The sequence below is a fragment of the Haemaphysalis longicornis genome, unplaced genomic scaffold (genome assembly GCF_048455015.1).
Source record: "Haemaphysalis longicornis isolate Haplotype H1 unplaced genomic scaffold, Haemaphysalis longicornis Haplotype H1 scaffold_9, whole genome shotgun sequence".
In the NCBI taxonomy this organism is placed as follows: domain Eukaryota; kingdom Metazoa; phylum Arthropoda; class Arachnida; order Ixodida; family Ixodidae; genus Haemaphysalis; species Haemaphysalis longicornis.
Genome location: NW_027526460.1, coordinates 29,154,488 through 29,170,015, shown reverse-complemented (window position 1 = coordinate 29,170,015; position 15,528 = coordinate 29,154,488). Strand labels below are relative to the sequence as shown.

The following is a 15,528-nucleotide window of genomic DNA, read 5'->3' as shown; positions in this document are numbered from 1 at the left end:
TTAATTTTGACCACCTGGGGATCTTTAACGTGCGCCGAAATCGCGTACACACGGGTGTTTTTGCTTTTCTCCTTCATCAGAAAAGCGGCCGCCGCAGCCGGGAATCGAACCCGCGACCTTGTGCTCAGCAGCGCAACGCCTTAGCCACTGATCCACTGCGGCGGGTGTTTGGACTCCATTTAAAATGCATGAGGACCAAACAAACCAACAGAAATGGTCTGTTGTAACCGCAAGTCCGTTGTTGGCGGATCGCTGTAACGAGTAAAGACTGTATGTTGATTGAAACCTTGTCATTTCTTTGGATGGGGGCCTAAGAGCTGTCACTTCCTTTACAGGTGCCGTTCAGATGAGGAAGAACTGTTTCTCGCCAACCGAAGGCCAAGCTCGTCGCTGCGTCGTTACTCCAGTGGTGCACTAGAACCGCTCTTGCCAGCACGCCTACGGGAACCCAAGGAGCGGAGCAACTGTGATGTCGCCAAGCACTTGGAGCGCGGCGAAGATGCCTCATCGAGCTCTTCACCGACGCCCCAGTCTCCCGCGCGAAGTGCTCAGGAAGCAATGCAGCAGCGGGTGAGGGAAGCAGAGGAGCAGGGATCCCCCGCGCACCGCGTGACCTCCACCGGAACCCTGACCCTCCGAAGGAGCACTTCCCGCTCCGAAGTGGGCTCACCGCTCCATCGGAGCGGTTCGCGAAGCGTCCTTGGTGGCTCGGAGCATGCCTCTCCTCTGCACAGAAGTGCCTCCAAGTCCGACGTTGGCTCGCCACTGCGGAGAAACTGCTCCAGGACGGACCTCTTCCAGCCTTCGGTGCTGAGTCGGAGCACTTCTCACACGGACATCTACGGGGGCTCTCCCGTGCGGAGAGGCCGGCTGGCAACGGAGCCAGAGGCGAAGAAGCCGTCATCGACACTCGAGAGTTACTACGACCAGCTGGCGGGTGGTCTGCAGAAACAGGCAGGCTATCCGCTCCGTCGGGAGTCTTCCCTCTCGCACATGTACAACTTTTCCGGTGAAAAAGCAGCCCTGGAGATGACGGACCCATTTGAGACGGACATGTTTGCCGAGCACAGGGAACGAACAAAGAAGGCGGCACAGACCATGAGCTTCGCACAGCTGTCGAAGCTGAAGGACAGCCCAGACACTAGTAAGTCGCCCTCGGGCATCAATATTGTCTACATGCAGCAAGACGGCTCTGGGAATCGCGTGCCCCCGGAGAAGCGAAAACCAGCGCCTACTGATGCTGCTGGGAAACCGACCACCTCAACGACGACCACCACCACGTGGCAGCAGCAGGCTGCGGCAGACAACGAGGAAAATAGGGCGGACGAGAGCTCGTCGCCCCTGACGGCGCAGCTGAACAACGTGCGGTTAAAACTCGAAGAGCGCCGGCGCAAGATAGAGCAAGAGAAGCGCCACATGGAAGAGAAGGTCAAAAAGCAGCGGCAGAAGGCAAGTAAGGCGGCTTTCCTTCAAGCTGTTGCGCGTGGGGATTCAAGGCCGTCTGAGGGTGGTGCAGCAAATACTTCCAGTGAACGTTCTTCTCACGAAGCTTCCGCCGACTCCGTTGACTCGGAACACCACCAAAAGTGGCTACACCACAACGGCAGCCCGCAGCCGGTGGACGACTCTCCGCAGAGCGACGACCTGGACCTCGACGAGTGCGTTTCGTCCATCGACCGGCTCAACACCAGCCTGACCGACCTGCAGGCTGACATCTCGCGCCTCGACAAGCAGCAGCAGGCGATCCAGAACCTGTTGCGCGGTCCCCAGGCTGCGCCATTGCCGCCGCAGCCCCAGGAAAAGTTCTTCCTTCACAGCACCGACGACGGAACTCAGCCCCAAAGCTTGCCAGCTTTTCCCCACGCTCCCCAGCCCTACGTAGCCGAGATGGTGCAGCCTCCATTCCAGCCCCCGCCGCAGCGTCGTCAGTGGGGCGACTACTCGATGCAGATGCCCGTCTTGCCTCCGCCACAACAGCAACAGCAGCGTAGGGGGCAGTGGGGGCCCCCCGTGGTCACACTCGCGGAACAGACCATTCGCTGGGGTGCACCCACCGCGGCACTGGTGGACCCCGGCTACGTTGTCTATCCACAGAGCCAGCCGGACTATGCGTACCACCCACCACCCTACTACCAGAACGGTACCGGGCCCCCAGACATGCGGCAGGTCGGCTACCCCAGCTTCACAATGCCGCAGCCACAACACCAGCAGCAGCAGCAGCAACTCCACCAGCAGCAGCAGCAGCAGCAGCAGCAGCAACCACTGCCACCACCATTCCAGATGCCGCGCACCGCCCCCAGCTCGGAGCCACCAGTCATGGCAGCGGCCACGCAGCCCGAATCTCAGCGCTCGTTGCGCGCCACGCCACCGGCTGTCGTGGAGGAGCAGGTCACAGAGCAGGTCAACAATCTTTCACTGGGCAGCGCGGCGTCGCCGCCACGTAAGACGGAGTTTGGCAAGACGTACAGGGTGTCCAAGGGCCAGCAGCCGGCACGCACCCAGGCCAAGTCGCCGGACGATAGCGATGTGGGATTCTTCATCAGCTTCGATGACCAGCAGCCAAAGAAGCCCAAGCCGAAGCTCCGTCCGCGAATTTCGAAGCCCGAGGAGTCCGCCCTGAGCAATGGTTCTTACGCAGCGACAGAAGGTGCCAAAGGTGAGCAGCTGTTCTTTTGTTTTTGTTTGTTTGCTTGTTTGTTTCCCAAGGTTAACAACATGCACGAGGTTGTGACCGTATATTGAAGTGTACAAACAACTTAGACTGTGTCAGTTGATTACAGTGCCATGAGTACAGATATATACTACTACGCTGCAGCAACACTTGCTTATTACCCTTTGAGAGTCAAACTTTTTTTGGCAAATGCGACCCCCCCAGGGTCTATTTTTTTATTGCCGATTTAAATTCTTCAGACGAACCTATTTCGAGAAAAAATCGTCATAATATTTTTAGGGTGACCATAAAGTGACAAAATAAATCGTTTGTGTTGTTACACACAGGTGCTCTATGCATGCATAATACAAGAAAAATCCTTAAAAAATTGCGCAAGAAGGGGAGTTCCTCGGGCGCAAGAAGCGGGAAGTGCCCAGAGGACGAAACCGAAACTAGCCGCTAAAAGCTCGCGCGTGACCGGATGCTTGGGTGATAGCCTGCACACGCCTGTTGTAAAGCATAAAAAAAAAAAACGAAGAGCCATCAGCGCAAGTCAAAAATTTCTCGCATTTCCACGTGTAGCAGCAATTGCCAACCGAGAGAAAGGATCGAAAAAGGCACACTTTTTGAACATACAGGCGATGACACACATGTACGTCACTTACCATTTTGAAGGTGTTTGCAGGGGACGTACGTGCACATCATTGACCCTGAAAGAGTTAATGCCAAATATGGCAGAACGGTAAAAACAGTATTGTGCCCCATACATTTTCTTGCATGAGGATTTGTGACATAGCAAATTCTGAATGGAAAAACATGGTGCAGAGCTTTGTATAAGCTTATTTTTGAAACAAACGGTAAGGTAGGCACGTTGGAATATAAGATAATTGTATGTGAAAACGTCTCCTGATAACATTCTTTAAAAGTCACTTCAGCATTTAAGCATTATCGAATAGCTTTTCCCTCTACAAGTGATGGTAGCATTTCATTCCATATCAATTTCAGTCATACAAGCACGATCAAGAGATTGATGCTGGTGAACATGAGCTACTGGGTCTCTTCCAGAAACTGTTCGCATTTGTATTGCATGTGACGGCCGACAGCAAAACAGTAAGATTACTGGCTGAATCAGTTATGCAACCTCTCCGACTCACCGTTACAATCAACATGCTGAGAAATTGTGAAAGTATTTCTCACACCTTCTAGGTGGCAGCGTCTCCTTGCTTGAATGACCTTGTTAGGTGATCCCTCTTCCCGGTGATTGATTGGTTGTGGGGTTTAACGCGCCGACGCTTCACGGGCGATGAGGCGCACGGTAGTGGAGGGCTCCGGATTAATTTAGACCACCTAAGGATCTTTAACGTGCGCCGAAATCTCGAACACAGAGGCGTTTTTGCTTTCCACCTTCATCAGAAAAGCGGCCGCCACGGCTGGGAATTAAATTCGCTGCTTCTTCTTTACGCTGTTGGACATGCTATTTGGTGTCATGAAACAAATTGAAGGGAAATGAGAGGAAATTCTTAATTGTTTATTTATTAACAAACAAGGCATCATTTGCTGTCAAACGAAGGCCAAAAACGCACAAAAGATGAGACCTTTGAGTTTACTCAAATGCCTAGTGTCAGCCTTTAGTATCCGTTTAATAGCTCAACGTTTAGCCTAGTCGTTCCTCCAATCAATCTTGGGGTTGCGAGATCTAGCTGCCCTTACCTTTGCACCATGAAAATTTGCATTCGCGCAATTGCTCCAGTGAAGAGAAATTAAAATCTATTTTTTGTTTGCTGCTGCAGCACTTACCAGAGCAGCAGCCGTGTTTATATCAAGTTTCTGTAGAGGAAACTGTTGCCATAAACTAAAGGAGCCTTCTAGATCAAAGGAAGCTGTAACTGCTGCATTGCTCGTGCAACCAACCGCCCACCCTTTCTTCAACAGGTTCTGAAGGTTCGACGAACAGTGCCCCATCCGATAGCCGAGACCCTCCCAGTGAAGACGGCGGTGGGGGTTTAGGTGTTGGCTTTGTGATAGGCGCCGACCTGGTGAACCCAGACCCGGTAAGTACTTGGGTTGAAGGTTTCTGTTAGAGTGCAACTCTTAAGTGCCCACTTCTGTGGTTTCGCATCGCCGTTGGCCTCGCTGTAATCTAGCGAGCAAAGAGGACATTGAAGATAGAGCGAGCAGAAAGGAGCAGAAGAGGAAAGTATGGCAAAAGTGTGAGGATTGAGGGGACGTATGCCGACGCCGTACGAGACATGCTCAGCGGCAGTGATGCGTTGCGAGATAATGCCACAGTAGCACGCGCCATCGTGAGTTCGCTGATGACGCGATCACCTCTTGAGGTGCAGCCACCGAGAAGACTGCGGTCCGCACTGTGCTCAAATTTCACATTAGGGAGTATTGTAATCATCAGCCAATATTATTCCTCCCCACTCCTTCCCTGCATTGTGGAAGCAACTTAACCGTGTGTCAGCTGAATCGGCAGCACAGAGTCAAAGAAACCAAAGACCAAAGGGTGTAGTTGTGTGTGTAATTAGAGCGATATCTATGTGAAGTACTGCGTTTTATCTTCCACTTCTACTTTGTTTTTCTGCCCTTTGGGTTCACAGCGCTTTAAGCATTGCTGTGTGCTGTATTGTAACTATCTTCTGTCTCCACAAGTTTGGGCCACACCTTTTAATATTGACCGAGTTTTAACTGTGTGCTTCGGGATAAACTCGAACTTGCCTCGTCAATGTTTAAATTTTATGGTAGTTCCTTTCTTTCTTTTTTCTACAACTTTCTGTCAAGCACTGAGTACACTCGCACACTTCTGGTTGCCATGGTTTCCTGATTTGTTCCCAGTTTGGTGGCCTTTTGTAGACCCAGTAGAGTTAGCAGTAAGTGGCAGCTGTCGATCCTCGGGTGGTGGTCTGACGGCGACTGTTCATGTGTCCTGCAGGAGGCCGAGTCTGAGATGCAGCGGCGAAAGGAGATGATGATGATGCTGTCGCTGCGGAGGCGAGAGGAGCAGGAGGCATCCAGAGTGGCCAAAGAACAGCGCAATGCCGTCAAGCGCATGCAAGAACAGTCAGTGGACCGCTACTCCCTCTGCCTCTCTTTCTTTACATATGTGCACCTGTATACCATATTTTATTATGAAACGAGTTATTTTGCCGCTAAATTCTTACCCTTCAGGTCATTCCCCACCTTGTAGTCGAGCTTGGTGTCTCAATATGGCTGTTACAGAACTACCTACTCCTGCACTGCAAGGACGGACTGCAGATGTTGAGAGGAGACAGCATTATCATTGCATTTGCTCGCATGATGCCTCACTTTATTTCATTTTGCTGGAGGTTGAGGCACTTTGTGTGGTGTGTCCGTTATGTGAGGTGCATTGACCTTTTCCCACACTTCTACATCCTGTAGACTGGTATTGCTCTAACTAGGACTTAATTTCCCGACTGTCTTCGCAAACACCATGCCACTGCTGCCAAGGGAAGTCATGCAAATCCCACGACCAGTGCGTAGCAACGAAGACTTACACAAGGCACCCTTTTAAAGAAAACATGTTAATGCCAGAAAGTTATCAGCGACTGAGTGCTTGTACTAAATCTGGAGGTTTTTATGTGCCTACTTATCTATGTCCGGGCCGTCACAAACACATACTATCTGTTCGAAAGTCAAGACCCACCGAGTTGAAAGTTATCAGATAATAGTCATGCCAACAAAAGCTAGGGATGGGGTTTTACAAAACAGCCCCTGTCGCCAAGTGGGTCCAGTGCAGCTGTTTGCTGCATTTTTCTATAGAAAATAAGGGTTGCATTTGTAACAAAGTCTGTCTGAGCAAGCATTGACGTACCATCAGACGGTTGCGCTAAGGAATCTTCGGTAGCATTAAACACGATCGAAGCATCTAAAACGAGCATCACCATCACCGTTGAGCTCAGTGGGTAGCTAATGCTTGGGGAACTATTCGCAAAGTGGTGGTGGCAGCATCATTCAAGGAGGGCTGCATTTTGGACTCCCTAAATAGCGTGGCGGAGTATAAAAGAATGTAATTCTTGGATTAAAAGTCCTTTAAAGTTAAACTTCAGTTTGTTCGATTTCCTGCCTAATTTGGCACCAATTTTAGCACTGGTGCCATGATGGAATCAGCAGGAGTCAACTGTGCATGTGTCTGTCTGTCCATCTATCGGTCTCCATTAGGACCGTGGTAATCAGTCAAATTTTTTCTTTAATCGAGATGCCACTGGGCGCGGCTTGTATTCTGCGGTCAGGTCCCTGCACAGCGCTGATGGGTGTGTGTTTGTGCCCAGGCTGCGTCGGGAGGAGCAAGCGCGCAAGCGAGAGGAGGACCGGCAGCGCCGGCAGCTGATCCTGGAGCAGTACCGGCAGCGCAAGGCCCAAGAGGAGGCCGAGAAGGACGCTGCCGTCATGGGCGGCATGCGGGCAGGTGCCGGGGGAGACGGGGGAGGGGCCACGCTCACGCGGGGAAGCGCCAAGCCCCGCTCGTCATCGCGGCCTCGACCAAAGTCTATGCACCTGGGACCCTGCTCCATGCAGCGAGGCTCCCACACCAGCCTCGATGGTGAGGGCCCCCAATTTTTGAGCCGAAAGCCTTGGGTGCTTGAAGGGGCCGTGCAGACAAAACACGAGTTTGGTTCGTTCGAAAGATTGCCTCGTTGGAATCATACTGACACAACTTTTAACATAAACTTTGCTCAAATAAGCTATATAATTAGGAAAAAAAAGAATGGCCACTCGACCCACTAGCTCATTTCCCGCAACAGAACCTACGCCCGGCCGTGCGCTTGGTTGAGGCCGGGAAAAGCAAACGCAAATTAGGCAGGGCTTACAAGCTTGCCGAACGAGCTGTGTGTGCTTAAATTGAGGGCACATTATTTTTATAGCAGTAAGAATGGCAGTGGAGGTTACGAAAGTACACGTAAACATGGGTACGGCTGTTGGTACTGCGCGCACTATGCTTGTTTTAGCTGCACAAGCACTGCGCTGCTTTGGGATTGTCTCAGATGACACTGGCCAATTGGCGTAAGTGACCGCGTTTTACGTGACCATATTTGTCGAGCAAACACCATGTTTCACAAAAGAAGTATTTTGTATGATCAGGTACAAATACGGTCAAAAACAAAGCAAAGGCAGAAAGCGGCCCTTCGCGGTACGGTGGCGCCATCTAGGTTGACTAACGGCAAACGAGGCTCCGCAATTGGCTGCGGAGCAATTCTGATGATGTCATTGCAGATGTAGCGAAAACACGCGATTTGGCGGGAGAATCAAAATTTTAACTTAAATTGATTTATTTCTCAGTGAATAAAGCATCGTTTGCATCCGGACAAGCGCTGGGGGCACTATAAAGCACGAAATCTTTCGAATAAAACAAACTTGTATTTTGTCTGCATGGCTTCTTGAAGGGAGGATCACAGTGGTCGGCGGCAGTGTTAACACGAATAGTTCCAGAATGGTTGCCGCTGTAAAGAGAAGATAAATACAAACGCATTTGAGTTCATGTGAGATTTGAGCCCGGGTCGCAAAAGCTGGATGCGGGCGTGCGAAACCCGCCCTCCCGAAAGAATGGAACAAAAGTTATCCCGACACACGCGCCCTGTGACAGGTGCACATGATGGCACGTAAAGAACGAGGACATGTGGAGGGGAGCTTTGAAAGTGGGGGAGTTCTTTCGTGTGTTGCAGCCAGCCCACCTTTAGTAGTACAGTCGAACCCCGCTACAACGAACGCCGCTTCAACGAAATTTCCGCTTCAAGGAAATATTTCCAATTCCCCGTCAGCCAGCCATAGAAGTCCATGCAACAAAGTCCTCGCCACAACGAACCATTTGTCAGGCTTGCTTTCGCTTCAACGAAATTTTCGATGATTTGGGCTGGGTTTGAACAATTATTTTACAATAAAATTAGCATAGCGCCAGCTATCTGTAACTTTTTATACATTCAGGACGCTTAGTTTCACCGAAAACATGCGCGGTGCGGCCACACCGCCACAAAAAAACTCGTAGGCGGACGCCATTGTTTGATGGTGATAACGATGTGGCTGGCCGTCTTTACATGAGGCGCAGGCCCGGTTCGCCAAGCCGGAGCTACAGCCAATCCGTATCCAGTTGAATCCGTATCCAATCCGCATCCAGTTGACGGCGCCGCTGCTGGCGCGGCGCCGTCATGTATGCGTTGTGAGCAGCTGTCCTTGCCGTTTTCCTTCTACCATTGTTCATAGCCAAGAGCAAAAATCATGTTTGCGTGTTTGGTCTTGAAGCCAAGTCATCCTATCTTAGTCATGAATGCGCAGTTGTGTTAAATGCAAGCGCGCGCGTCTAACCTGCCAAGGTCAGTAGCTGCCGCGTCAGATGATAAGATAACGGCACTGCTCCTGCTACAAGTGAGAGGGGGGCTTCCGACGGCCTAGCAGCTATCTGCAAGTAATCAGCTCGGTGGACACGCCTTCTTGTACAGCAATACGTTTTGCGCCTGCATTTCTTCACCCCACTCCGCAACGCGTTCTTCGCGTGCAGTGAAAGAACAGATAACCATTGGTACGTTTGTTATCCGAATAAACATGACGTTATTGCGCGTCACTCCTTTTTCTAAACATTGTATTATGCTGCCAATGATGCGGAAGCATACGGGGCTTTTTTTCTGGCCTTTCCGTGGTGTGTTGCGGCAGATTTCGCATCAACGAATTTTCGCTTCAACGAAATTTTTCGCACGTCCCGTCAATTTTGTTGTAGCGGGATTCGACTGTAATTCATGTGAAAATTCTAAAAAACGAAAGCGAAGAAAGAGATGCAGACACGATGCAGCAGTCTTTGATAATCGCTAAGCTTTCGCCTTCAAATCACGTCGCCAAACTTCAGTTCCCAAGGACTTTTTGAGAGAGTCACCACACACTACTGAGGATGTTTCCTCTCTGCTCAATGAGGAGCAGGGCCTGCAGTGGCTGAGAGTGGGTTTTTCCTCCTCCGTGCAGAGTGCGGTCGGCAACGGGCGGCCAGTCCGCCTCCGTCGGGCACCGAGTGGCGAGCCTCGGCCAGCGACGGTGCCTCGGACACGGCCTCGACCCACTCGCTGCTCCTGCTGCCTGCGGCGGCAGACTATGCGGGGCCCAAGCTTTTCGTGAAGCCCACGGCCAAGTCAAACAGGGGCATCATCGTTAACGCCATCAACACGGTGCTCGCTGGCGCCGTCAATGCCGACACCAAGCGGAAGGTCCTGGAGGTATGTTCTACTCTCGCTCCCTCTCCCTATCCTTTACTCCTGACACTACCGAATGTTTGTCTGAGGCATCCTACAATGTCACGATGGATGCGTTCAGGGGGCATAACCATACGCCCAAAAAGAGCAAATTTTCCTCTGAGATACCTAGTGTGTCATTTCAGTTAGTTTCTACATGTGCCACTGTTTTTTGTCAGCATTATTTCCAGAACTACGGGGCATTAGAAGGGCACAGGAAGGCTGATGAAAGGTGAAATTTGGCTGCAACTTCAGTGAGAGCGCAAGGTTTGTTTGTAATTTGTGTGGTGGTACTGCCAGAGGGTAATTGCATAACTGCGCTCCAGCAGTTCTAAGTGTATCAGTTCTAAGTGTAATAAGTTTCACAGCTGTGACAGCCAACTGCCCAGGGCCACGGCTATTTTGCTGCCGTTGTCTCGAGGTCTAGCGTGTATAGTGTGTAATGCAGTTTGATGGTCAGCTCTGTTCCGTGCACTTGAGCGCCGACAAGTTGTTCCCTCTGCCACTGCCCGCAGGAGATGAACGTGTCCGAGAGCAAGCACTTCCTGATCCTGTTCCGCGACTCGGGCTGCCAATTCCGTGGCCTCTACTCGTACCACCCCGATCGGGAAGAAGTGTTGCGGTTGTACGGTGTGGGGCCACGCAATGTGCAGCCAGCCATGATGGACATGTTCTTCAAGTAAGCTCCCCACCTCGAAGCGTGGCACTACCGTAGCCTAAATATACATCACATCGTCGTTTCTTTTTTTTGCCATGGGGGACAATTGGAATTGTTAAATGTTTTTGATGCAGATACAGTCCTGCAATGGTAATCGGGCTGGAAGGCACCAATTGAGTTGCTGAATTCCAGATTACCAGCATCAGAATCGTTTCCGTTCAGTAATGACTTCATTAATGCGTTGTGGTTGTAGCAGAAGTCCACCGGTACGCTTAAATTGCAAGTTTTATTAGGTACCGTATTTATTCGAATATAAGGCGAGCTTTTTTTCCAAAATCCGTGGTCTCAAAGTTGTACCCCGCCTTATATTCGAAGCTCAGAAAGGTACTTTTTTTTTTTTCTTTTTTGACTCTCCAAACTGCACCCTCGCCTTATCATCGTGACCGCCTTATAATCGAATAAATACGGTAATTCTCCTCCTCCCCCCTCGCACTTGCTGGAAGCAATGGCAGCTGAATGGCTAGTTTATGGTTATTCACCGATTTATCGTGAAAATTTGCGCTACACAAATGGAGACACGAAAAGATACACATGGACAAGTACTTGTCCGCAAAGCTTTATGGTGAAGTACAAGTTAACTCTTTCATGACCGCAGAAAAATGGCCTATTTTGAGTGCTTCCAGAAAACGTTTTTTTTTTTCTTTTTTCTCTTGAGCTGCTGGACACATTTAGCATTGCTATGCATCAAATTGTAGCTTATAGATTTCTCTTTCAAACACAACACATAACAGCAGTTTTGGGAAAGTTGTGATTTTTGACAGTTTATTAATGAATATAAATATCTGTAAAAAAAGTATACACAGAACACAAATAGGCGATTTTACTGAGCCTAAAAATTGCTTTAGGAATTCCAAGATATACAAGTTGTTTCTTTGTTCCTAACATATAATTAAATATATACATTAACGCTGTACACCAAGTTTTGGATTTTTGAGGGCCCACCAACCTAGCACTCCTGACGGCTGTGCCACTCTGTGAAGCAACCCGATAGTAAGTCGGTCTCTAAAATATGCATCCAAGCATACCTGTTTGCATTCTGATACAAAATCATTATCACCTCAGTGCCAAAAACAAAGAAAAAATATCCAGCACTCTTCAGAAGCGGCGCGCGTCGCTCTGCGGTGAATCTGACACGAGCGCCGGGCTATTTTAATGGCGATAACGCGATACGGCATGGTGCATTTGGCAAAATATCCCTGCCGCACGTTGTCCAGACCCTACACATGAAAGTAAAACAGCAGTCATCACGTCGGAAGCAGGTTTTATTTACGAAAACAGTGCGAAATCAAAAACGAACCTTACCTGTCAGCACGTGTCAAAGTCTGAGGCCGTTGAATGGGAGCTTCTTCGTCAGAACTAAAATTTGACGAATCCATATCGTTGTTGGAGTTATCACTGCTGCTAGGGTAAAAAAATATCAGCAGCAGCAGCGGCCAAAGTCCTTGAAAGAGCTGTCTGCCTTTGCGGAGCGCGCAGTGAAATAGGAAGCCATTTTCGCCCAACTCGACGCTACCTTCGGTTCAAATTTCACTCCCAACGCTGTCTACGTTCGCCAAATTAAAACAAAGAATAATCAAATGTAAAAATGAGTTGTCAATAAATACGCCAGATGCCGTTAGTTAAAACAGTCCGCAAAGCGCTGTTTTAACTTTTGTGGGAGGTTTGAAAATGATCGTTCACCCATGAACGATGGTTTATGGTGCGGTCACGAAAGCGTTAATATATTATGTAAAAAGAGGCCTGAATTTCAGGGCATGTAGCTCTTGCTAGTCCATTGAAAAATGTTCATAAAATGGGGTACTGGTAGTTTAGTCTCACATTGCTGATTTACCATTGGGCGCGGTGCAATGGGTTGCCCACGCCATCACAGCCTTCCTTGCTTCTTTCTGTCTTCTCTCTCATCCACATGTTTGCTTATATGCTGCTGCCCAGCACAGCAACCACACCCCGCATTCTTGGTGTTTTTTTTTCACGCGGTAGGGCTCAGTTACTTTACTGTCCGTGCAAACTTCGCATCTTTGCCACTGAACAGTGACAAGCTGATGCTGTGCCCTACTCTTACTTTGCCAAACATCCTGTCTTATAAGCATGTCAGAACCTGAAAGGGAGATTGTTTTTACCGTGCTGTCCTGTGGGCAGCGTTATCTTTATCACAAACGTGCCCTGCGCTGTTTACACTGCTGCGGCAAAGTTAGAAGCTTCTAAGGCGAGCAGATAACAGTTACCATGTTTGAAAAGAGTATGAGGGGAGGCTTTTACAGCCTGCGTCTTTCTGCGGGTAATCAGCTAGACAGGTATGCCGTAAAGCACAACATTTGGCTTTGTTTTTTCAATCAAGCGGGCTGGTGCGCTCAGTTATCGGGGTAAAAGGAGTCGAGTTAGGCGACTAGTGATGTTTTCACTGTGCCAGTAAATGCAGCATAATCCGCATCACCATTTAAGGAGGTGTAAGTGTTCCTTCGCTGAGTCAGTTGTCTAGCTGATATGCAATTTTTCTGTTTTTCTGTGGACACTACATGGGTTGCGGGCTTTTGCACCTGAAATTGTGGTGTATGAAATCCTCACTATATGCCAAGGCAGGGGACTGCGGTGAATTGGCTTTTTCTCTGTCTTGCTTAGAATTGCATGAGGCTATTCTCACCAATTCATTGTTCTTCGGCGTGTAAGGGCATAAATTGAAGAAAACACGTGTAATATTGTTGTCAGATTGAGCTGTACCCAGTGCTGCAACTAATTTTATGAAGATTATGAGCAATAAATGTTTCAGTAGGGAGGCTAACCTGGCCATGGATTGTTTGCTGCCTATAAAGTGATGCAATATGTCATGAACCAATGAAAGTGCTCTAAGCTTGTGTAAGCAGCTTGTCCTTTCTCTCTCTCCCCCCCCCCTCCCCTCTCCCCCTCTCTCTCCCCCTCCCCCTCTCTCTCTTTCTCTATCTCTTCTCCTTTTCATTCTTCTTCTTCAGTGTGCAGTCTTTGGTATCTACCATGTCCCTTTCACTAACTGAAAGCCTACTTTAGAGGTCATTCATTTGATTAACTTGTAAAGTTTGTAATTGTAGCATTACTTCCATTAGCAGATGTAAACCTTGGTTGACAATTGTACCTGAATATTAATCAATCACGTTTCTGAGCTGTCTGCATGACAGTATCTACAGTAAAAATCAATTTTTGAGTGTCACCTCTTGAGCATCACCAAGAGTTATTTAAATTAGGCTAAGTATTTTTCAGTGTTCTTCCACTTCAATTTAAGCATGTGGCTAAACAAATGTAGCTATGAAAAGCAAGAATTTCTTTGGGCTGACCGGGCACTTGCTAAATGGACAAAGCTGAATGCTAATTCGGAGCTGATATGTTTTGTCGCATCCAAAAATTGTTGCTAAAATATGTTTGCTGTGTGCTTGACAGTGGGCGTAAATTCTAGTTCCCAAATTGCCTAAAAATGTGCCTTCATAAATAAACCATATTTAATTTAGCTGAGCGCTAACTTGTAAGCAACATTTCTAACTACCGCCGTTATTGTTTCCCGGAGTGTTTGAAAAGATCCCGTGGGGCTTTCGTTTCAGATACAACTCAGGCGCCAAAAGCTTCACGCAGATTCACACGAAGCACCTCACGGTCACCATAGATGCCTTCACAATCCACAACAGTCTGTGGACGGTCAAGAAAACCTGTGTGCCTCAGCGCAGGGACTTGTGACCACGCGTCTAATCACTTCCCCAATGCATTTGTCTGGCGGAAAACAGATGCCGCGCTCTGCTGGTTTAACTGGGCTAACCATCTCGGGCCAGAGACACGCACACGACGGGCGTGCGTTGGCCGGCTTTCTTCTCCGCCGAAAACGAGGTTTGCAGGACGAACCTTTTTCAGGAAGTGGTAGCTATTATTATTTCACCCTGTGTTTGTCTCTTCGAGAGGGGTATCCCTGTGCACTAATTTTGCTTCGAATACTGTATATATATCTATATATTGCGGGCGTTCGTTAATCGTGTAGTTACAAAGAGCCCAGTTGTGGGGACACAGTTGTCGGGGCGATCGTTGCCGCGTTCGCACGGGGAGGTGGTGATGATCCCGTGTTCTCTTCTGGCCAACTAACGATGACTGAAGTCCTTGGGCAGTTGTGTGATATGGCTTGCCAAATGTACCATAGTTGAGGCCCACCGGTTACCGCGTGTAGGCCATGCGGGCGGGTGGGGCCGGTGTCTCGCTTCGTTTACCTCCAGTGTCGTCGTTCTCTTTTTTAGGCTTTTAAATGTTACTACGATATATATAATATAGAGACACTCACACGGACACATGCACGCACGAATTGCTCTATTGACAATGGCTGCGCTGTTTACCTTTTTCGCTGTAATACACACATTGTTGCGGAACAATAAATGCTGCTTTTCCTTTTACTTGTACTTGTCCCATGCTTTGTCAGCCTGTGACTATGCTTCGGGACTTCGTTCGGAATTTTTTCGTTGAGAGTTAAAAGCTCGGTAGGTTTTAGTTTACTAGCCCACTGACTTTGCAAAGGTGAGGGTCTGTGTTCTTGTGCCAATTTAATTAAAGAAGGTACAGCTGCTTAAAAGGTAAAGCTTGTTTTTTGTATTGCAGCTTCGTGTGATTGTAAACAGATCCCGGATTTTCTTTTGCCCTTTTGTGTTATGGGTGTCTGTGTGCTTTACGCCACGTTGCTTACTCCTTTGTGTTCACTGAGTGCTGTGTGCATGGGCGAAGACTACAAGAAAAACGTCGACTCAAAAGGTTGGACCTTTTATGCCTCACGAAGTTCTTGTTGGGCAGGAAACGATCTCTTCCATTGCTGAGAAATGGGCGAGTTTCAAGGTGGATGTCAAATCACCTGCCTTCCTCGACATCATTCAAGACTTAAAAGCACCATGAAGTTTATGTGCAACCTTGCCTTTTTTAAAGGATTAAGCAGC

The 15,528-nt window shown here is 48.8% G+C and overlaps 1 protein-coding gene across 1 annotated transcript in view; it reads left to right on the top strand.

The window, feature by feature from the left end:
* Window positions 1–14,997, top strand: part of Patronin (calmodulin-regulated spectrin-associated protein patronin) — a 48,990-nt gene extending 33,993 nt beyond the window's left edge. The window contains exons 8-14 of the mRNA XM_077682650.1: window positions 336–2,656; window positions 4,583–4,701; window positions 5,586–5,713; window positions 6,943–7,214; window positions 9,620–9,867; window positions 10,398–10,561; window positions 14,167–14,997. Of these exons, the coding sequence (XP_077538776.1) occupies window positions 336–2,656; window positions 4,583–4,701; window positions 5,586–5,713; window positions 6,943–7,214; window positions 9,620–9,867; window positions 10,398–10,561; window positions 14,167–14,299 (3,385 nt within the window). The 3' untranslated portion in view covers window positions 14,300–14,997. The remainder of the gene's footprint in view (window positions 1–335; window positions 2,657–4,582; window positions 4,702–5,585; window positions 5,714–6,942; window positions 7,215–9,619; window positions 9,868–10,397; window positions 10,562–14,166) is intronic.
* Window positions 14,998–15,528: the final 531 nt, after the last annotated feature.